Source organism: Drosophila santomea, chromosome 3R (genome assembly GCF_016746245.2).
Source record: "Drosophila santomea strain STO CAGO 1482 chromosome 3R, Prin_Dsan_1.1, whole genome shotgun sequence".
In the NCBI taxonomy this organism is placed as follows: domain Eukaryota; kingdom Metazoa; phylum Arthropoda; class Insecta; order Diptera; family Drosophilidae; genus Drosophila; species Drosophila santomea.
Window position 1 is genome coordinate 9,780,542 of NC_053019.2, and position 23,940 is coordinate 9,804,481.

The following is a 23,940-nucleotide window of genomic DNA, read 5'->3' on the forward strand; positions in this document are numbered from 1 at the left end:
GACCCCTCCATACCCTGTATATGTAAGCAGGGGTATCGTATCCATTGCCCATGCACCGTTCCAATGAACGTAAACACAATTTCCCAATGTTCTGCACGAATAGTTTGTTTGATCGTAAAATTTTATTTCTGCATTCAAATCGCAGCGCTAAACAAAATGCAAAAAGAGCGAAGAACGCGAAAAGCCGAAATGCCATTGCAGTTCGTGCACAGAGAGAAAAATGTTGGATTTCAATTTGAAATTTTACCATATCAGCAGCCAAAGTAGCTTTAATACTTTAGCATTCTAAGCTCTAATAGAACTCTATGCTACTGCCATGTGATTTATTCTTGAGCATCTGTGCGTTTTTTTCAGTGTAGCTTACATTTTCCATTTGGGCCTGTCTTTACCCTTTTCATTCTGCTTATGATTTGGCCCAAGAATGAGTTTCGTGCCGCGAAGGAATCCGAATCGATGCGGTTTGGCGGAAGGGTCATGAATTCCCTCGAAAAGTGGACGTTTTCAGTTGGACTTGAACGAGCCAAGTGTTGTTGTGTCTTGTGGTCAGTGGGTTGTGCAACTTGGCCAGATCGTAATTTGTAAAGCAAATAATGCGAATTTCATGCAGCTACCCCGAGACATTTGCTCCCTTTAATCTGGCATTCAATTTACATTTGATCTCCATTTAAACGTAATTCGCAAAACATTATTTATGCCCAAATGCATTAATAGGCTGTGCCAGAAAAGCTCCCATTTCCACGCCCCCCCTGCCATGTGGAAAATCATATTGAAAATCATACAGACGACGATGTGTTGACGTTCTATGGGCGAAGCAATCTGTTGAAAGGCACATTGAGTGGCGGATGGATGCGGATGGAAAGGGGGCCAATGGGCGCATATTCGTACCATTTTCGTCAGCTAGTAAATTTTTAGTGGCTCAGGCTACTTGTGTTGTCCACTTGGAAATGGGCACACACACTCTGGCACTTCTAGCTAACTAGCAAATAAATAAAAAGTGCAGATCGCGAGTGCTGGGGCGCGAAAACTGACCGAAAACGAACTAAAACAGCAACATGATCAACAGTTGCTCATAAATTAAAGTTCGCCATCGTTTGGTGTGCCGATTTTTGGATCGCAGGCCATAAAGTTTAACGTGCACTCTTATGGCCCACCGAAAAAAGGAGGCCGGCGGAAGGGGGCGTGGCCAGAGATCGGCCAACTACAGTACCAACTACGAGTATATAGTATAGGAGTAGTGCTGAAGTGTGCACGCAACATTTGCACTGCGGCCAAAACGCAAACGCAAATTTCGAAGAACAAAAATTAGATTGAATTGTTTCTCCTTCTGCAGCCGCAATTGCTGGCTAAAGCCAAGGAAATGGCCAAAAAGGAGGAGTAAAGGGGCCATAATGACCGACCTGGTCTAGGCAATTTGATTGAGTTGTTTCCAATTGAAATGGCAAAAACGCTGCGGGTGTTGGCACTGATGTCTGACAGCAAATGACTGCGAAACCACTCCGGACTCCGACTCAAAAGTCATTTGGCCCGGCCGAAAGGCAGTCCAAATGCAACTTCAGGTCCAAACCGCAATGGTTTGAACGAAGAGCTCTGTAATTTCCAGTTACAGTTACAGATTTCTAGCCTGCCAGCTAGCCGATTCAGCTGTGATTTGGCTTATTTCGCCGGGCCTGCGGTGGCCAGAATTGCCAGAATGGCAATTGCATTGCAGTTCCTTCAACTTCAACTTCAACTTCAACTTGCGAGTTGCAAGTTGGAGCCACATGCAGCGGTTCTTTGGGCCGTGTCAATTAGAGTTTGGGGTTAGCACGGGTTTTTGGGTTTGGGTTTTGGGTCTCGTGTCCTGGGCCCCCAAGGCGCTGTCATTCCACCTCCATTTGCATCCGGTGACCCACAAGATTCCGTCAAATTGTCGTGTCACGTTGCCTTTTGGCTAATTTGTATGGCAATGGGCAACGCCTTCACCTTGACTTGCTCGAAATCAGGCACTTGGCTAACTAAGGTTGAGCTCAGCGTTTTCCTCGCTCGCTTTTCCCACAGCGCTTTTCCCTTCCTTCGGCTAATTAAAGTGTCCGCTTGTTTGTCGCGATTTGTTAATTGAATTAAATGTGTTGGCCAGGCGAGCGGGTCATCAAAATGCAGGCGACGACTCCACTTTGATGGGGGCATTGGGACTGTCTCTCGCAGTGGTGGTATGGTACGTGTGTGCAACCCATTTAGCGAGGGAGCACTGTGCTGCAGTGGCCACTTAACTGTAAAGGCAAACGCACGTACCACTGCCGCCAGCTTTTGCGGCTTCGACTGGGCCAAAACGTATGGCCAACTCGTATAAGTTCGCATGGTGGGCCAATGGCGAGGATTTTAATTGAAATTGACATTGTTAATTGATTAGCAATGTGGAAAGCATTGCAGCATAAGACAGCTATTATTTTTGCTAGCATTGCATTTAGTGGTCCCTCAGGATTTATTCGCTCACGTTGTCTTTGCCTCGGAATTTAATGATTCGAATTTGAAAACGGTTGGGATCAAGTGCTATACTACACTTTGCTGTTTAGATAACATGACGTATATAATTTAGTCACAATAGATTTATAGCTCTTTGCTCTGAGTAATGGTGCATGGTTCATTTTCTTTAATGCCAGATACTTTATATGATTGTTCTTGGCAAGTCTCTTAGCCATAATGCCTCATTTGTGGCAGCCATTTGCCCACTGTTCTCACATGAACACAGTGGGCAATTCCCATGGTCTGCTGCTGGCCGGTCAGTCAAGTACCGCTAAGTTGTTGCAGCAGCAAATGCACTAACTGCAACAACAGCAACAACTGCAACAAATGCAGCAGCGACGCTTCCTGACGCTTGGCGCTCTGCATGCTAATCAGCTGGAGGCGACACACGAGCGGCCCACATAGTCGCTTGTATGCGTTTGAGTGCTTTGCCAGTGGCAGGTGTGTGTCAGTCCCACTTTAGCCCCAACTTCAGCCCCATCCCCATCTGCATCTGCATCCACATCCCCTTTCCGTGTCTAGACCAATGCCCATGGCCCGGTGACAACTGGCAGCTTGTTACGCCCTTTCGGCTGTCACACGCTTATTGCTCTTGTCACTAACTGCTGGTTGTTGCTAGTTGTTCGTAGTTGTTGGTAGTTGTTGCCCGTTGGTTGTTCGCTGATGGTTGTTGCCTGTTGGTGTTGTCGCTTTCGAGTGGGATGAATGACGGAAAGGAAGGAAATCCTCTCATTCGCTCGCTGGCCAACTTTTCAAATTGAATTTCGCCGATTTATCAATTTCCCGAAAAACACAAACAATAGAAAGTGGAAATGGCAATGGAAATGAATATGGAAATGGCTGCCGACAGCAACATTTGGCCATGGCTAATGTCATTTTGGGCCAGGTACGAGTACGCCAACTAGACGAGTACAAGTACAAGTACAGTAGGCACCCGATGGCTGCAAGGTGCAGTGCCCGGGGGAAAAAACTCCAGGCGAGGCCACTTTAAAGTTGGCTCGCTGCTGCTGCCATGTCGCGCCTGCCGCTTTTCCGATTTTCCGCTTTTCTCCTCTGGCAAAAGAGCCGCCGAAGGAAAAGCCGCTCATGTCCGCGCATTTCTAATAAGCCCACCGGGCACACCTCAGCTCAACTCAACTCAACTCAACTCGGCTCAACTCAGCTCGGTTCAATTCAATTCGTTTCAATTCAGTTCAACTCAGGCGCTCAAGTTCAAGTTGAGGCCTCCTGTCGGCGACATCGCAATTGGGAAGGAAAACGGAGGTAGAAACAAACGCCAAATGGCTGAAACAGAATCGACATTGGCGCGGAATTAATACGATTTTTATTCATGACAACTGCACCGAAAGAAATTCATTTCAAACGTTGATTTGGTTCTCTTTGCTAACTGATAACATGATACACACACTAGGGGCTTAAATTAAAATCTCTATGGCCATGCACATTTGAAAATAGATCCACCAGAAGTTCGTCCTTTTTCTCAGTGTACAGGGATATTAAGTAGAGGGGGTTTGGCTCAAGAGGGGAGGGAGCTGGGCCCATGGGGCGATGTGGCGATGGGGCGATAGCCAATCTGCTTTGGCCGCCGGCTGGCTTCCGTTGCCGGAATGTGGTGACAATGTCTTCTTGGGCTTTTCTCCGCCTCTACCTTTTTGGCTTAGACTTGGGCTTGGGCTTTGGCTTTGGCTTGGGCTTGGGCTTTGCCATTGGTATTTGTATTGGCTTTTCCTTCTGGCCTCCGCTGTTGCCACAGACAATTGCATTGTTGTTGCCTCCTTGGCCGTTGTCGCAATGCTAGTAATTTGTGCAAATGAGCCTCTAAAAAGGCGTGGAGCCTTTGGGACACGAATTGGTGGGGGGAAATCCGAGGGGCTATGGCTATCAGGAAAAAACAAACCCAAATAGACAAAAAATGTTTAAAGCGCCATTCGGCTATGTAAACGATGTGGACCCCGCCGAAAATGAACAACAAGAAAGGAAAGCTGTTAAATGTTTTTTTCCCCCCATTTTCCATTTTCCAGTGCTTCGTTTTCAGATTTTTGCCATAGTTCAGATGGCTTCGTTCCCGTTGTTTCTCTACTTCTGTTGCGGCAGTAAAATGAAATGATAATACCTTTTTGTTGGCTTTAAATGTTAATTGAGTTGGCCAATCCCAAGATTTAAAGCACCGAGAAATCCAGCCATTTAACAAATCGCACAGCTCCATTCAAACTAATCAGCAAAAAGCACGTGCTCCGCGCGAAAGCCAAAAAAAAAAACAAAACGAACCAGATAATTAATAGCCTCGCCATAAAAAACTACGCACTTGTTTGAAAAGAAGAAAAAGAAAAAAAGAAGAAACAGCCATTTCAGCATAACTATTTACTACGCCTACTCTGACGTTTTGGCATCGTTATCTGTGAAAAATTAGCAGCGGTAACCGCCGAATCAAAATAAACCGAAAGTAAACAACTGGCGAGCAGCGGGAAAGATACTCACGCCTAACGCATGCGGCCAAAAATGGGGATGATAAAGCGGCCGGCAGCAGACGACTTGGCCAAAACCACGCCTGCGCCATTGAGTTAAAAGCCCCCTCCCCCAAAAAGTACCCCCCCACACCCCGCGCAGCTGGTGAAAAAACCCCTCGAGAAATACGCACACACATTTTACTGTTACGCACCGCACCGCGCTTGTTTTCGATTTAATGCCGCGTATTTCACCTGCAAAAATGTTGGTATGCCGCCGCTTGTTTTGTTTACCTCCACAAATTTCCGTCTGGCCTGCTGGCGCTACTCGGTGGCTTTAAGGCCACCACATCCCCAAAAGTCGGGCTTTTGTTTGCTTAACTCAATTTTATTGTTCGCCATTCGCAAAAAATACAACAAATACAATACAGCAGAAGCGGGCTGAGCCGAAAAATGAGCAAAAATTATGTGTGTCAGCGGCGGGTAGGGCTACAAAATACGAAAAATACAAGAAAAATGAAACCTCCAAATTAACAGGGACAACAGCAGAAAGAGGTCGCCTTCTTTAAATAAAATAAACAAATTAAAACTGAACACTGAACGCAAAATGCCTTGGCATATGGGAAAAACTCCCAGAGAGACGAAATGCGGGGGTCAAATTGAGTCACCGCACGCAATGCAAAACAACTCAGAAACAACCAAGAAACAACTAGAAAACTAACAACAACATCGACACCTTGAAAACAACAACAGCTAACAACAATCCCAGGCACTTGTCTGATTTTCGGCCTGTCCAATAATAAAATCAAAATAAAAAACAGACACCATACACACAACGTCATGGGCAAAAATATATATAGTATAAACTAAAGGCGGTGAAAAAAAAACAAATCATAAAAAACGAAACAGAAATGTAGGCACAACAAAATATTGAATAATAAAAATGCGTACGAATGTGCCATGTCTGTGGCGATTTGTTTTGATTTCATTTCGCTTATGGCAAATGGAAGATTTTGAATAATATTGCGCATACGCGCCGTTGTCTGTTTTTAGTTGGCCGTACTGCAAAACTGGTTAAGTTGTGAAACCAGAGCGCTTCCTGTTCGCATGCCATAAAAATACCAATGCTGTTAGCATCGATCCATTTTGGGGCCAAAACACTTGTCATTACACGATTTCCTTTTGTCCAAATTGTATTTACCTTCAGTGGGTTTTCTTTGCTCTTCGCCTTACTTTTTCTTTTTCGAATGAACATTTCCGCTTTTGTTGTTGCTGTTGACATTGGCTTGAATAAGCGCAGATATGGGCCATAGAATCTTGCCCCTTATCGTGCAAACTGATAAGCTAAAAGCTCTTTCACAAGGCACACAAAAACCTCAATGAACTTGCTGGCACAAAAAAAAACAACAAACCACCATCGCTCTAATCACAGAAATCAGCCAACGACGTTGGTTCTTTTTGTTCGCTTTTTGTGTTTTCTTTTTGGGTTGCGGGGAATTTATTTTTTGCCTGCGTATAAATTACACTTGAAAATTGTTTCGATTTCGATTGGTGATATCTGTGGGGCCTTTTTGTTTTTTATTTTATTTTTTTGCTAGATTGCAGACCACGGAGTCGCTTTGTCTCCGGTTAACTCGCACTTGCGCTTTCCCTGGCCAATTTTGGTGAAAGTCATCGTTTCCCCCGAAAACAAAAGCGAATATCGAGCACGTGGCGAATTTAATAAGCTTTAATTGCAAACTGCAAACAACAAACAGCAAACTACAAACTGCAAACTGCAAACCACACTGCAAATCAAGTCAAGTCGAAATGGAGCTGCAGCCAGCGAATTTCATGCAATTTTCACTAATTTCGCCGGCACATGCAAACAACCGACTCTCTGGGCAGGCATATCATATCGCATCTCTCACTTCCTGACACCGCAATGTAATTTTGCTTTCAACACCTCTTTTTTCTTTCTTGCTTTCGTGCTTTCTTGTTTTTCCCGCCGCGACTGTTGCCGTGTTGATTGCGGCCAGCAAACGTGGCCAAATAATGGCCAAGACAGCAGAAAAACACAGCATTTCCCAGGCTCAAGAGGCCCGAAATCGGGCGCGAATATATCGCATTTCAATCACGCGCTCTGGGGCAATTTACGTGCGGCCACGCAGCGGCGAGTAGGCCGAAAAGGCATTCAAAAGACGCGGTCAAAGTTGCAGCAGTTGCTGCAGTTGCAGCAGCATCAACAATGCAACATCAACATTGCAACTGCAGCCGCTCGCTTGCAGTTTATTAAAGTTTTTCCAGCTCAGCGCAATGGGGCGGAAAGCAAACGGCCTAACGGTACGGATTGTGCGCATTAAAATGGCCACATCGTGATGGCCAGGCCAAAACCCTCCTTCCCCTCTCCCCCCGCTGCATCACCGACAGGCACGCGCCTTTTGCCGGCCGGCTAGCTGGAAAATGAGGGGAAGGGCAGGTGGGGGGGGGGCAGAGGGTAAATCCAGCACACCAAGCACTGATTCTCCACGGATGGGGGAAATTCGCGATTTATGCGCGAATTTACTTTTATGCGATTAGCAACGATCTGCGGCAGAAATTTATCGTTGAGTTTAGTAAATTTAATTGGGACGAAAATCCAGGCAAAAGGTGATGGTGCTAGCGCTGTTGCTCTTGCTATTGCTGTTGCATTAGACAAAAGGCTAAAACCAGGTAGCCGAGTAATAAAGTTTTACGGCCCAGCGCAGCTCTTTTGGCCAAGGAGGCAGCATTTGGCTAAGTGCAGACTTGGCCACAAATGCCCGCGGCTTTTCACATTGCACAATGGCGATGGTGAGTCGCTTGGCCGGCACGAGTTGCTTGTGTTTTCTGTTTTTTGTTTTTTGTTTTTTGTATTTTGTGCATTGGCCCAAAGCAGATGGCCAGTAGATAAGCACAGTTGAGTCGTTCTGACCAAAAATTTTGAGCATCAATAATCGCCTGCTGCACTAGCGCTCCATCTTCTAAAGAAACCACCGCCACCTGCTCCTCGACTTTAATCCTGGCACGCAGCAAGTGTTGGAATCCTTTGCAAAGTCCTAAACCACTTGTCTCAATCGCCGCCATTTGGCTTAAATGATTTGGCCAGAAGGGCGGAGGGGTGGAGTGCACTCTGTTTGATTATGGCAAATATGCCAAATCAGTTTTTCCGTTTCAAACGCTTTGAATTTATGAGAGCGTCGCGTCTTTATGGTCATCCCCCGCCAATCTCTAAATGCATTTAAGGATCCCGCCATTGTTGACGGCTGCCTTTGTTCAAATTTATATGTTTGCGCATCACAAACGTTCGCTGTTCATAAGGATTTCGCACCGATTTGGCCAGCGAAGGTTGCGCCAAGGTTAGCCAACTTAGAGCCACCTTTAAGCCACCTTAAAGCCATCATAGCATCATGGCAGTGCATGGAAAGCCATAGGAGCTGGGAAATCCACTGGCTGAAATTCATTTGACGTCGCATCAAAAAATGTGAGGCCAATTAATGACGTAACAATAACACACACACACAGACAATGGGCGGCGGAATTTGGTGGCCACAGAAATTAGTTAAATGGAAAAATAGTTTTGCTATGTTTTGCATTGAAATGCCGCTCGAAGCGATTATCGCTGAAAAGACCTCGACGTATTGTGATTGTTGTTGTGCAAATTACAACAACGATGGGCGGTCGCTTTGATGTGTCTAAGCAAATGCCGCCAGTGCCTGCGTGTTTATGTATATCTTTATCGCCCAGTTTCTGGCTTCTATATGTAGATTGACTGATAAAATCAAGAATCGCAATCTGGGTCAATGCTCAAAGCGGGAATTGATTCGTCTAAAATCTGTTATAAATAGAACTAGGCCAGCAAGAGTACAAGTCTCTTTCAATGCAATGAAGAGTTTCTTTTTGTGTATAACAATTGAAATAAATTATTCATATACTAAACCATCTGTTTTTCCCATCCTATTTTTGCAGTCCCCGGAAACGTCCGCCCAGCGATCACCAGGACTACAGCAACTACGAGGAAACATGCCGTGCCGCCGAGATTCTGTCATCGATGAAGCTGCAGGGTCCGCATGGCTGTAGGTCATCCTCCGTCCTCCATCTTCCCATGACCCTGCCCCGCCCCCTTTTGACCCCGCCTACGTATAAGCTAACTAATTTGTAACCATTTCATCCCAGCAATGGCCGACAAGTGCTCGAGTCCCGGCAGCAGCTCGTCGGCTTCCTGGAGCTCCGGTTCCCCATCGCCGCCGTTGAGCGACGACGGCCACGCCCACCACAGCCCACACAACATGATGTCGCCCCACGATGCGGCCAACGCACGCATACGCACAACATCCGTGTCCACGTCGGACGAGGGCATTGTCATCGACTTCAAGGAGGAGCGCAAGAAAAAGGTGGGTGATTCGCTCTAAGGCCCAAGTTCTAGATATAACATAAGAAGCATATCTATATAGATAGCATATAGATTGGTGTACAGGAATGCGGTCAGAAGAATCTGGGCTAACGGCGGTGGAGCGTGACATTTTGTTGCATTTTAATTGCAACTTTGTGTATAGATTTTAATTGCCATAATTATGTAAATGTCGGTCTGTTCTTGGCACGGCCACACGGCGTATGCTTGATGCCCATTACTCATACGCAATGTAGCGCTGCTACTGCTGCTGCTGCTGCCGGCAAAAGAATACATGCTGTAATATAGAATATCAAATAAATGTCGAGAATGATTCAAGCCCGTGAGAATGGCAACGCATCAATCACACAAAAGGGCAATGTCAGCAGCTCGTTAACTTGGCAAACACACACACACACACACACACGGCAAAATTCAACAAAATCAATAACCCCCAGCCATTTGATACCGATTTTCAGGCATACTCCGAGAGCTTGGGCTCTTTAATTAATTATGTTTGAACTTTAAGGGCCTCAGCCCTGAACAGAGAAACAACAAATAACTTACGCAACTGAAAACCAGCACGGAAACGAACAGAAGAGAAACGAACAGAAACGCCCCCCCCCCTTAGAAAACTTCTGCCATTCTGCCCGTCTGCCGTTTGTTTGCCCAACTAGTTACGCTTTCTCGCCCGCTCGTGTGTTTGGCTATTTCGTTTAGAGCTTTTAAGGGCTCTTAATAGCGAACAAACAAAAACCTAAAAACGAGCAGCCGGCAAAGGCAGCAGAAAAAACAACAACAACCATAACTGGGAACAAATATCAAAGTGAGCAGCAGCCGCGCTAGAATATGTTAACCTTGAAAGTCTGATTAGATTTTCATATGGTGGTTATATGTTTTATTTACACGACGTCAAGCCCAAGCAACACCGAAAGAATACACTAAACCAAAAAGAGTTGATTGAAATATTTTGTATTGGAAAATATACAATACTTAATCCATTATGCAAACCATTTATATACACTCATATATGTATACAGTCAATAAGGTAGCTGTTTAGAATGAGCAATGACCATTGCCCCAGCCAATATGATTCATACTTAGGGCTGAATCTATTGACTTGATAAATAAGGATTGGAAATTTACCGCACTCCCCATGACGACTTGACTTCTCGCCCTAGTCCAATCAATTTTCCACCCGTTTCAATTAGTCAAACGTTTTCGAATCTTGCTGCCAGCAATTGCACTTTCACTTTCCACATACCTGTTGCACAACCCAGCCGAAAAAGCTGACCAAAGCGTCAAACTTCCTGCTCCGTCAGTCTACAAAAGCAAAAAACAACCAAAAAAAAAATTAAAAAGTAGAAACAAATTAAATGTCTGTGGCCGGGAGTGCGCATTTGAATTTATGTCAGAGTCAGGTGACCACGCCCACCGTTTTTCGGGGGCTGAGCTGAAAAAAACAAACAAACAAATGCACAAACGAGCACAATGCAAAAGTTTATTTTGCCAAGGCGTGGCTGGTTAATTGAAAAGATATATGCCGCATTTCCGCATCTTGCATCTCGGAGCTCGCTGGCCAGCGAAAACACAAGCCAGCTGGATGGATGGATAGCTAGATAGATAGATAGATTGATATATGGATGGTGGGATGGTTGGATGGTTGGATAAATGCACGATCGCCGGGCTGAGAACGAATGCAATTAATGTCTAATTGTGCGCAATTATTGTCAGTTGTCAGCTGTGTGATGTGCCGCATCAGAATGCGCTCGCCCCGAATCGAAAAGCGAATCGAGTGGATTGGAGATCTTCAAGGCGTCCACGTGGCGCATACGTAATGGCATCCAACCGACATTACTCATACGCACTGAAGCGCGTGCGGCTCGCTGCTGCCAGATGCATTGATGATTAACCTTCAGTGCTCAGGCTCGTCATGCGATTCAAATGGAATGATTTAAAATGTAGTGAAACACCAAGAGGGCCGACTCACTGTGGCCTTTGTCTCGCTGCATCTTCGTCACCGCCATCGTGCGGGTTATTATTTAAAATGCAGATTTATGTGCATTCGCCAGTTGCCATTTGCCAGCTACCATTTACCATTTACCGCCACCACCCGTGACAATCAGGGCCACAGCCCCCAAACCGCCTGCCTTTTAATCAAGGCCCTTTTGCAGTTGCACTCCCATTACGGCAAAGGCAAAGGCAATGGCAAAGGCAAAGCTCCAAGGCGATGGCAACCCCAAACCCAACCCCAATCCCAACCGCAATGGGTGGTTAAACGTTGGCCCATTAATTTCCCAGGCACATCACACACTCACGGAGTTCGCGATGGCCACCAAAGGAAAGCTCAGGCTCGAGTGGGAAGGCCACAAGTCAATCCTGGAGGGGAAATTAAAACGCAAACTGCCACGATGGCATGTGACAAGCAATCAGAGCCAACAATTTGCGGTGACAAACTGTTGGGAAAAGTGACTCGACTAGATCGTCCATTTGTCCGTCCAGCTTTGCTTCTTCTGCTTAATTCTCATGTATTCTCTGAATGAATTTCCCCAGAATTTTCGTGACTTAATTGGGCCAAAACCCTTTGAGAGCACAGCCGCATCAGCATTCACTTTGTAGTTGCGGCTAATTGCACACGCCATGCTCCCTCTCTCTCTCTCTCTCTCTTTCGCTCACTATCTATCTGCCCTCTCCTTCTAGTTGGCTAGTCTAGTATAAACTTTTCAAATTCCAACTAGCAGTATAGCATAGTTTTTTTTCCGTCTAATTTGTTTTATAATATCAAAAGGCAACAAAAACGCCAAAGCCAAAGCAAACAGGCAAATTATAGTGCACCGAGCAGACAGCGCGGCGGTTGATTCAGGGGCGGCGTCGAGGGGTTTTACACTGTGTCTGAGGGGGGCGAAGAGAGGGGGGCTGAAGAGGGGCGGTGGCGGATGAGCGGCGTTGCGGTTAGCTGGCATTAAGCTTTCGCAACGCCTGACAGTTGAAACACAAACACAAACACTGGCGCGCACACACACACCAAGAAAAACTAAAACACTAGCAGTTATGGTGGTCGAGGGGGGGGGGAAGGTGATAGGGGTGGGGAGGGGAGGGGAAAGGGCGGCGGAACTGCATTCGCGGCCAGCCAACATGGCGCGGCACACGTGTCTGTGTGAGCCTTGGCTTAGCTGCTTTTGGCCTTTTTCTGACAAATGTGCGCGTATTTTGCAGCTGGCAGCAGAAAAGGAGGCACACTCTCAAAAACCAACACTTACACTGCTCAAATTGGTGTTTAGGAAGTACTCAAGATAAGGAAACAGCAGTCAAATCCTTTTATAACAATAAGTAATTTATAATTTCATGGATTTTTATGCATTTAAGATTTCTGAAAACTAGCCTAAAGGCTTAAATGGTACAATTATGAAGTAATTTGTCAATGATTTCTAAAGAACTAAAAATTATTACATTTGTAACATATCTCTACAAAACTTTCAATGAATCTAAATTAATACAATGAAATGCTTAAGCGAGATTTTCATTTAAGTGCAGCGAGCAGCAGCGCTGCAATTGCATTTCCATTTATTTTTAAACAGCTGCCGCTCTTTAAACAAGCTTAAATTTATATTTATGATTTTCGTTCACACCTCACCTGCGCTTTGGCTTGCCTTATTTCCTTCGCGTGTCTTCGCTTAACTTTCTGCAAATTATTTTTAAACCAAAAAGCAGAGCACAGCGGCACCGAGCAGCGCAGAAATATGGCAGAATTTAATTAAAATTCATTCGAGTGCCTTTGAGGGGCTCTGCAGCAACCTTGAGTCAACATTCACTCACCACACACTCTCGAGCACCTCAGCCGCAGCCTCAGAAATCTGAAAACTAAAAATTGAAAACTGAACAATTGGCACTTGGTACATAGCCCATAGATCGACGTCAGCATCAGCATCGCAGTCGTGTGTATTAATTTCACTCATACGGCTGCTAACCTTGAATTCTGATTAGGAAGCGATTTAAATTTATCTATAAGTCATTTTTCTTGGCTCTGCCACTCACCACCACTCACCTTTTGCCGCTCGCCTTTATTGAGTTATTATTGAAATTTAATTGTGCTGCTAAAAGCCATTTCGACTGATACCCTCCCACACGCCCTCTCTTCCCCTCACCAACATGTATGGTTTTTAAAGCCCCCCACCCTTCACCGCCGCCGATGTGCAATTTGTGGGGCATTAACAATTGCAAATGACTTGGCCAAAGTGTCGACATCTTGGCTGCGTTGGTAGATTAGGCAACCCGGCGACGGGCACGGGGCGTATGAGTAATGTCTGAGAAGCGAACCAGCTGGGCACGAATGTAATTACACCTTAAGCAGAATAAATGACAGCGCAACTGACTGACAACCGGGCAGCCTACGCCCGAAGCACCAGGAAACTGCAATCAATCGAGGGGCGATGGAAAAGCAAAGGGCATTAGCAGAAAAAGTGCTTTTAAATTGCGCTCAATCTTATCTAAATTCTTGTAAAATACCTTTCGTTTGACCAGCGACAGTGAAAGATTAATCATCTATTCGAAATGGGTACATTCTATGTAGTGTATCCATTGATAGACAACAGAAATCCATCTACAAGAATGGGGAAATTCCTGAAAGGAATGCGCATTTTTAAATGTTACTTAAAATAAGGGAACAAGTTTTATGTAAACCGCCATTTGAACGTATCGCTTAAGTTGACGAATGCCTCACGTCTTTTGCATTCAACAAGCTAAGGAAATGGCTGCCTCAATCCGTCAAAAGTCAGAAAGTCACTAGCAGGAGTGGCTAGAAATGCAAACACACACAAAGAAGCACTCGTGCGTGTGGGAGAAACGAACTCATAAATTTGTCATAATTGCAAAAATGTGACTAAGGCAAATGGCAATGTGGGGGAGCAAGAAAAACCGAAATACACAGAAATACACATAAATACGGAAAAACAGAAATGCAATAAAAGCACATATATTTGCACATACGCAGTTAGCAGCGCTCGTATTGGAAAAATGCATATTTAGTGGTCGTAGTTGGGTTTGAGATCTGTGCCAAGTGCAAATGCAAACGGCGAATGGCAAATGGCGAACGGAAAAGCGGAAAACGGCCAGAGCAACAAATGCAGCGCCAATTTTCATGTTCAAGGTGACAAAACGAAACGAAACAAAACGAAGCGGACACTCGAGCCAAAAGCTTCAGCTCATCGTTTGGCCTCGTTTCCGTTTGCCTTTTGTATGTATGTGCTGCTGCTCTATTGCTGTTGCTTTTCTCGGTTTCTCGGTTTCTCGGTTTCTGGCTTGCTGCAGTTTTAACCTGGCCATTTCATGCTATATTTGTCATCACTTCTTCACACTACACCTATGGGTGGAAAAATGAGCGGGCGGACGAAAAACGGCAAAAGCGTCGAAAGACCACCGCAAAGTTAGGTTTTTCCCCATCGCGTGTAAGTGCAGTGCCACTGTACCGCTGTCATCCGCATTGCCAAAGCCCGAAAAACAGAAAAAAAAAGATTTAACGCTTCATCGAATGCGGAATTTGGCATTGGGCTTGGGGCTCGCCCCTCTGACACACTTTGCCAGCCTTCTGCTTATGGCCAGATTCAATATGTGCACTTGCACACCACAATACACATACTATAGATATCAAGGGGAAAAAAGGCAGTGTAATCGGCTAATAAATCTTGGCAGCCAGCCGAAGAGAGGCTGTGATTGATCTAGATCTCAGATAAGTAGTGCAGCCATAAGCTAATAAACGTCTTCTTAGGTTTGAGGTACAAAATAATCATATTTTTAGTAGTTTCGAATGGGGAACCTTATTTTTAAGAGAATCTTTTTAATGGGGATTTTGTAGAAAACTATATAATTTTGAATGTGCCAAAGTTAAGTCCGCTGTGCCATTATTCACTCAGCGACAAGAACAAATTGTTCTGGGCGACTTACATTGTGGTCAGAGGCATGCAATCGAAATGTTTGCGAAACATCTTTTGGCAAACATTTGCCACGAGCCGAAAAACAAAAACAAAAAAACCAAAAGGGAGAAAAAGAGATACACAAACACTGCACTTTCATTTCGATTTCATTTTGCCAGAAGCGAACAACTTTCCGCCCACTTTTTTACCCCGCCTCCTTTTTGCTCACAGAAGACTTTTCCGAGGGGTCACAATTAGATCAGCAGAATAATAGAAGTGCAAAGAGCCGAAAGAGGGCAGCCCGGCGAATTGGCCTAGTTTCCGGGTAACGGTACACAACAAAATGGCGGCCCTTGCAACTGTTGTCGTGGCTGTACTTTTTCACCAACACACACGCTCTCTGTGTGTGTGTGTGTGCGTGTGCAGTTTTCTAGGTTACCACACACAGTGGCACGAATGCGGATGTGGATGCGGATGCCACACTGTTGCAGCAAACACATTGCGCCGGCCGGCAAAAAGCGAATGTTGCGCAACAACCGCTAGCCATGAAAGTGCATTTCGCTCGCTCTCCCTCTCTCCCTCTCTCTCTCCATCTCGCTGTGCATCTCTCGTTTTCGGCATGCGCACTTGCTCACTTCACTCACTTCCGCTCAAATCGCCGCACTCACACACACACACTAACACGCCCACATGCACAGGGGGAGATAAGTGGGGATGATGCAAAGGTGGTGGAGAAAAGGGGTTGCGGGATGGGAGGTGCAACGGCACGTGTTCGCACACCAATGCACTTTTCTACTTGCCATACTTTGCCATTGCTTTTGCTGTGCTTTTCTATTGCTTTTGCTTTTGCTTTTGCTTTTGCTTTTGCTTTGCTCTGACGTCGTCGAAAAGCGAAAAGTGGAAAATGGAAAATGGCAATTCTGGCCACAAATTGTGCTGGTCCACAGCTATTTATATTGCATTTCCGGCTGAAGAAAGCCCGCTCGGCTGAAGTCAGTGCTTATCACGGCCAATTAAAGCCCACTTCCCCACAGTCAACATGCTATCTCAAAGCCATTGATCGCCGAAAACCACTTTATTTAAAACACCTTAATTTATTCCCCCACGAACGACGCTTATAATGAGCTGCATTCGGCGGATAGAGCACATAATATTTATGAGATTTATTCGGTGGCTAAATCATTGGCTAATGACAACACATGTATTTTCGCTCATACTTAAATTTCCATATATTTCGCTGTTCGTCTGAGACACATTCACAAACAAACCAGTGGATGGATTGGATACGTATCAACCATAAATCAGAGCGTTTCACTTGAACGTAGTGAAGATGCGGTGTGCGGTGTGCTTTCTTCTCTTAATTGTAAAACAAACAATTTGGAAATGTGAATGCATCGCCGTTGGAATTGTTTTGCGGTCGATTCACTTTTCATGGCTAATTAATTTTCGCATTGCGCAAAATGAATTAATAACGCAAAATGCCATGAATATGCAAACGTGCGAACCTCCTGCCCTGCCCCTTCCTTCCCCTCAAGCATACATATCTTGGCATACCAGTATGTTTATATACATACATATATGTACATATATCTATATAACAAAAATTTATTGTTGGCGTCGCCGCAGTCGCCATAATTAAAAGCCAAACAAGCGGCAGCAGCGACTTCAGGCTGCCAGGTGATTTCATTTGCAAGTCGCTCTCGGGCGCAGTTTTGTTGCTTTCTGTTTTGGTTTTTGATATGGCAATCTTCGTTAATTATACGCTTAGTTGGCTGATCGGGGCGGAGCTCCAAGGGGTGCCAAGTGCTGCCAAGGGGGCGGGGGTGTGGTTTGCCGAGTGGGAAAACAAATGCACCCCGGCAAACAATGGATGTGCCAAGTGCTCTGCTTACATCACTATACACTATACACCGAACAGCGAACTGCGAGTGGGGGTTTGCCAAACAAATGATCTCTTTACACAGATACACACACACACACACCTGTGCACTCTGTTTCACTTGGGAATTATTGCCCGGTGGCAGCAACTGCAGCTACTGATAGATAATGTGCCACGGACCAGGGCACGTGGCATATAAATCTTGTTTTGCTTACACAGTATATGTATCACATCAAAAACTCATTTCAGCTTAGAACTTTAATTGATTTGCTAACTGATATTACGTACTTTTAATAAGGCCTTAATTCTTTTAATTCTGAAATATGTGTTTATATGTTGTTAACCCCTTTTTATGTAGATTTGTATTTAAATTTTCCACTTGATTATAAAATCCTGAGAGCCGTAAAGTAATTTTCTCGAGTTAAATTAAAATGCAACATCGATTGCGTTGATTTGATTTGTGATGGATCTTTTTCTTTTCGTGAGCGCAACAAGCGCAAGGCGTGGGCGGAAAAGCAACAGCAACAGCAACAGCTCGTTGACATTTGCATTTCATTTGTGGGTCAGAGGTGGGGGGAGGCGGGGGGCGGATCAAAGGGGCGGCAAAGTGGGAGGCCGGCTTAATTAAAGCAGAGCAACGACGTTGGCACGCCTCGCAGCTTAAAATTCTCTGCGTCGTTACATGCTCTGCATACTGGCACATGTATGTACATATACTATGTGGGATACACATATATGATAATATATAGATAGGCAACCACCGACTTTTCCCCCGCACTTTTCCGCGCCCCCCTCCGCCCCTCGCCCGCGATGACAGTCGCTGAAGCGAGGCCATTGTGGGCGGGAAGCAGCAAAACTGCATTAAAATTCAAATGCCGGCAATGTCAGGGCAGAAAGTGCGGAGCAGCCACAACACTTGGCTTAATGTAATGGCCAGCGGAGGGGTGGAGTGGGGGGGGGTAGGGGAAAGTCAAGCTCAACAAATACACTTTTGGATGCAAAGCAGAAGAATAATAAGATATGTATATGCCATATATCTCGCTCACCATAAATCACGACTGCGAGTGCATGAGGCATGAGGCATAGAAAGCCAGCAGAGCTGTGCGGTCATAATTTATATTTTTAAAGCTCATTCAGCGAACGCAAATCAACACATTTTCGGTACAAGTTGGCAAACAAATAATTCTCCACAATGTTTGCAACAAGTCAGAGCCAATTCATTTCCACCTAAACAGCAAACATGACAGAATATCTCTGCCTTCATTTCGCTTTTTTTTTTCTTCGTTTTTGTTTGCTTATTTTTGCATACCAAATTTGTCATGACAACAAATACAGCTGCCGAAGAAAGCCCCCATCAATGGGGTTCTGACCAAAGGCGAAAAGTAAATGAAAAGAGATGAAGGGCGAGGGGTGGGGAATGGAAAAGCGGATAAGCGGAAAAGTTGGGCAAAGTCAGCGGCAAAGGCAGAATGCCGACAAACAAACACAGAAAACAGCAACACACGCACACATAAGTTGGCAGCGCATGTAGCAATTGCAAATGTATTCAAGGTCAGGGCAGACATGAAAAACGAGAAAAGCCGACCGAGGCAGCGGCAGCGGCAGCGGCAGAGGCCCACCCACTTCTACACAAACACACACACACACCGACGAAAATCAATATGGACAACACTTTTAAGGGTTGCGGCGAAAAACCCACGCAGCCCTTTCCTTTCCTTTCGTTTCGTTTCCTTGAATTTCCACCAGCGAAAAGTGGAAAAGTGGAAAAGAAGAGGAGCAGTAACGTCATCGGAGTGGTTCAGTGGGTCGTCATAAATAACGCTTCGGGTTTCCCGCGCATTTTCCACTCTCTCTCTCTCTCTCTCTCTCTATCTTTCTCTCTCGCGAGAATGGCGCCACGCGTAGGGGAAAACCATGCGCAGGTTCTCGCTCCCTTCGTGCACAGCTCCCAGTTTCCCAGCCCAGTGCGAAACCCAAGGCGAATTTTAAATCGGGAATGCTTTTAATTATAGCCGGACCCACGCTCTCCAAATCCCCATACCCATACCCACACCCATACCCATACCCATTCCCATCTCGAACTCCAGACTTTCGCATGTAATTAAGTGCGGCCAATTACACGCAGTAGCTACAGCAATAGCGAATTGCAAATTGAGTTTGCCAGCAAATCGATAAGGTTTCAAGGTTAGCTTGCGTGACATTTCCCAGCGAGCAACAATTTATACTTTTCGGCTGCCTCCGCGTAATTGGAAAAGTTGCAGCCCCAAAGTAACGCGCTAAGTAAGCCGAAGAAAAATAGAAACTAGATGGCAGAACGCAGTACGCAGAACGCAGAACCTGTGCATTGCGTGCGCCATCATCATTATGGTGATTGTTTGCATTAGAATGGCGACTGGCTGCCGTGGCGTATGAGCAATATTTGATTTATATATTGATTTTTAGCCAACAAAGCCACAAAGGCCGCGCTGAGCGCTGCAAGCCAGCAAACCAGCAAACCAGCAAACCAGCAAACCAGGTATTATCATAATTATTGAAAGCGGCATTTGCAATGCAAAATGCAAATAGATTTCTTATTCAAATTGCCGCATTACCAACTCACATCTCCATTTCGCTCTTCTAATTGCAGGTGAGTAATTTCGCGCTTTGGACAGGCTAATGTCTTTAATCGCCTTCTGTGAGTAGAACGCACATGTGTCAATACCAACCATTTAAGAATATACAATGATATATACGTATGTATATTAAAGAAACCACTTATCTGCATTTATCAACTCTATTATTGAACATATCCGTGTGGGCAGTGCGAGCGCAGTGAAACCTTGACATGTCAGCGCTGTGGTTTTTGCAAAATAAATGCCGTCTCAATCCAATCCACTCAACCATTCGACCGGATTGGAAAGTTGCCCCAAACCCCCTACCCCACCAACCATTTGAAACCTAAATCCAGATGGCCGCGGGGTTCATGCTCCCAAAAGTATGCTTGATCCTTCAGCCTCGATTGTTTTCATTAGCATAATGACTCTTGGCTGTGTCTAGACAGCCAGAGTCCGCCAAATCCGAGTTTATTTCTTGGTTTAACCACTCCCCATCGCGTTCCCCGTCGCTTGTGATTCATGAATTACGCTTTCGGCGGGCCCTCAATTTGCAAAACGAAAGATACAAAGATACAGTTGCATAAATCAGGGCCATATCCGCCAGTTTTATGCGATTCCGGTGCGAAAGTGGATTTCAATTAAGCAATGAGCATAAATCAAAAATGTTTGGCCAATAATTTTTGTGCAAACAATGCATTAAAAACTGTTTTCTTAGTCGGCAAAAATCGCTGCTATCTAATGGGGGAAAAATAAACAGCTGGAAAATCTACCTAGCAACCGAAAGTTCGAATGCAATTTCTGGAAGTCTTGTGTTAATCAATGCCCGCAACAATTAGTCATGAGGAAGAACCTCATTTACGAGCTGAATGTTTTAGCGTCGTGAAATTCGCGAATGGCACACAGATACTCACGCGCACACTCGCACCCACCTCCGGGGCCTAATAATAATCATAATAATAAAATAAAAACCGCTGGCCACTTGGCCTTGGACTAGGTTGATTGCATTCTAGCGGTCAATGCCGCCGCCGGCAGCGTCGTGAAAACGATCGCTCAGCGGCTATCTCTTTCTCATTTCGCTTCTGTGTGGCGACTATAGAACGTATTAAAAATTTGTATTTATTTGTATTTTCGTATTTTCGTATTTTGCAATGACAAAAGAAAAATATCGCAGAAGCCAACAAACAACTTGTTGTTGCTGTTTTTCAAAATCAACGGCAGCAGCAGCAGCCGCAGCAACTATTTATAAAATGCGCTTGCCTGGCCAGCGTATCTGTATCTGTATCTGTATCTGTGCCTGCGCATGTATCTGTATCTGTATCTTTCGGCCGTGTGTGCGCAGTATCTGCGACTATTTCTGCATCTGTATCGGTATCTGTATCGGTAGCTACAGCTCTTGCTGCCCGTGCGCGACTTGCAATGCCGGAAAGCAATAGCAAACGTCGTCAGAGCGGCGTTGTGACGCCAACCAAGCAATCCGACTGCCAATGACGACAGCCGCTTGTTCACCCGTTCGCTCGCACATTCGTTTCGCTGGGTATCTTTTGGATACATTTCAAAACACAAATAACACACACAAGATCCGCTCTTCGCCGGTTTACCTTTGAATGGCATTTGCATAACAAGTGTCAGCCGCCAGCCGCCAGCCGCCAACCGGCAACAAGCCAGCAAACCCCTTCATAAAAAACTGAAAGCCCAGAGCCCAAGATCCCAGTTCCCAGATCCTTCGGCTGCCCCACCAGACATAAATAATTCAGATTCACATTTCGACGACTGTTTCCAGGCCACAGTGCATTCAACCGATGTGCCAAATGCTAAATGCTAAATGCGAATGCGAAATGCGAGGGGTTCATTCGCTTTTGGCAAATATTTACCTGCGCCATAATAACTACGACCCAGTATTATTAACTGTATTTTTCACACAGAGTGCTGCGCTATAGCATTTTATATCCAATTAAAATTGGGCCCTCCTTTCACCTGTTTATGTTTCCTGTTTCGATACTTTTCGATTTGGCTAGAAGGCAGCGCAGCAGCGCATTTAATGATAAATTACCACTTAGTGTGTTTGGCTACTCGCAAGATCACGTCATCTTCGGAACAGGTTGCAATTGATGATGGGTCTGTAGCTGGAGGAATTAAATATTTTATGGCCCGTAGAACCGCTTTCTCCCAAAGATAAGCGAACAACCTTGACGCCGTGTGCAATCGGTCAGGCCGAAAAAAAATATCAAAATCAAGTGAGAACGTGTGTGTGTGTGTGTGTGCGCTTTTTGGCCTTGCAATGTGATTTGGCCAAGAGTGTTTGGTGCTTATGACTTATTGCTGCTTATAGCTTATTGCTTACTGCTTACTGCTTACTGCTCATGGCTTTTGGACAGAGGTGTTCAAGGCCCACTTCCTGTTCAAAAGCGAGCTGCATGTGGGCGCAACTGCCTAGAAACTCAGGTGTTCCCATGCTCAGGTGCTCAGCTGCTTGGCTGTTCAGCTGTTTAGCTGGCCTGCTGGTCCGGCATGATGATGAATGACTGCAGCGTTTATAAATATACGGAGCAGCAGCCATCGTCAGCATCATAATGAAATAAGCTAAGCATAACAAATGCGTCGAAATATTTGCGACAGGTTGCAATAGCCAACAAACAAATAAGAGAGAACGAATAAAAAGGGGGAAAAAACATTATATAAAATCGCCGAACGAAAACATCGGGGCACAAAAACTCGAGTCACTCAATGTGCATGGCCTTGAAGATTTGGCTGCAAAACAGCCAACAAAAAAATTTCAACCACACGGTGAATATCATAAAAATATTCACACAAAACAAAACTCGCGAATACAATTTATATAAAAACAACAAAAAAAAAACAGCAAAAAAGATTATAATAAAAGGCACTAATTTGGCAGAAAAATAAATGCACAAAATGTGAACAGCAGCCACTTCGATTAACTGGCAATTTGCATCGGCTGCTGAGCATATAGAGTTTCAGCTGATTGATATGTCATTAGCCGGGCCCAACCAATTAGACCCTAAAATGCATAATTAAAGTATTATAATAATTAACTTTGGCAAATTGCATGTAACCAGCCGTACGCTCTAAAGCATTGACTCTCTGAATTTTCAATTATGGGTTTTTAATCTTGTTCTGGCCGATGGCCGGTCAAGTGGCTTTGGCCAAAATATTGATTAATTGCAGTCAAGGGGTTAATAGGATTACAAATTGTGGTTGCTCCGACCGCACGCTAGATGGCGTGTTGGCGCGACTCGTCAACGTTTTTGACAAGTCAACAACAACACTAGCAGCAACAACACAAACACTAACAACAACATCGTTTGAGTGCGCCGCAGATTGATGGCGAATGAGTTGGCACCTGCCATTGGCCTTTAAGCCGCTAACCAAGCGTTTGCCAATCTCGTCGTAAGCCGCTTGCCAAAATGTGTGGCTGTTTGGATGTGGTTTTCCATCAGTAAACAGCAAATGACAATCAGCAAACAGCAAACAGCAAACATCAAATCTCCTGATCTGCGGTCTTTTAGTCACTGCCATTTGCATTTCCTTGATTTTATTACACGCGCCGCATTCGGTTTTGTATAATTTGTGAAATTCAAGCGCAGTAATTTCGCGTTTTGCCCCCTTTTGTTTAAACTTTTGCCCAGACAACGGGATTTTTCCACTGCACTCTAATTGCCATTGTACGAGCAGCGAGCAGCAATTGCAAAAAGCTTCATCATCATTACAAGGGGGCTTTTTCTGCAGCTTTTGCCATTGGCGTCAAGCTGTCTGAGTCGAACGGCTTTTCCAGCCATTCACTATTATTCACTCGCATGCATTTCCACTCAACAATAGCCATCGCTATAGCCATAGCAAATAGCAATAGCTCTCTAGCTATTAGCCATGACTGTACTGTATCTATCTATTTACCACATGTGCCATAATTAAGCAAAGTCCAGTCATTTTTCGCCTTACCAATCACCAATCGGCAGGTTTCTTTCTCCAAGTGTTCCTCCATCAGTTCAGTTATCTTGCTCAGCTGTAAGCCAGCTAATTATTGCTTTATGACTCGGAACCCAGCACCCATAAATCCCACCCAAACTAGCGCTGCAAGTAATTACACACAAAAAAAAACACCCAAAGTTGGCGGCGGAATGGAGGGTGCCATTGCGTGCCATTTTCACCTGAAAAGCGTAAATTATAGCGCTATTTCGCTATTTATTTATGCTGCTGCTGGTGCTGG

At 45.0% G+C, this 23,940-nt stretch overlaps 1 protein-coding gene across 5 annotated transcripts in view; it reads left to right on the plus strand.

Annotated features, from left to right (window-relative positions):
* Positions 1–23,940, plus strand: part of LOC120452656 (zinc finger protein 704) — a 120,290-nt gene that overhangs the window by 61,879 nt on the left and 34,471 nt on the right. For 4 of the 5 annotated variants that reach the window (XM_039636975.2, XM_039636978.2, XM_039636976.2 and 1 more), the window contains exons 3-4: positions 8,913–9,019; positions 9,120–9,337. In XM_039636975.2, the coding sequence (XP_039492909.1) occupies positions 8,913–9,019; positions 9,120–9,337 (325 nt within the window). Of the gene's footprint in view, positions 1–8,912; positions 9,020–9,119; positions 9,338–19,747; positions 19,793–23,940 lie in introns of those variants that run through there. The other variant, XM_039636979.2, reaches the window with a different exon arrangement.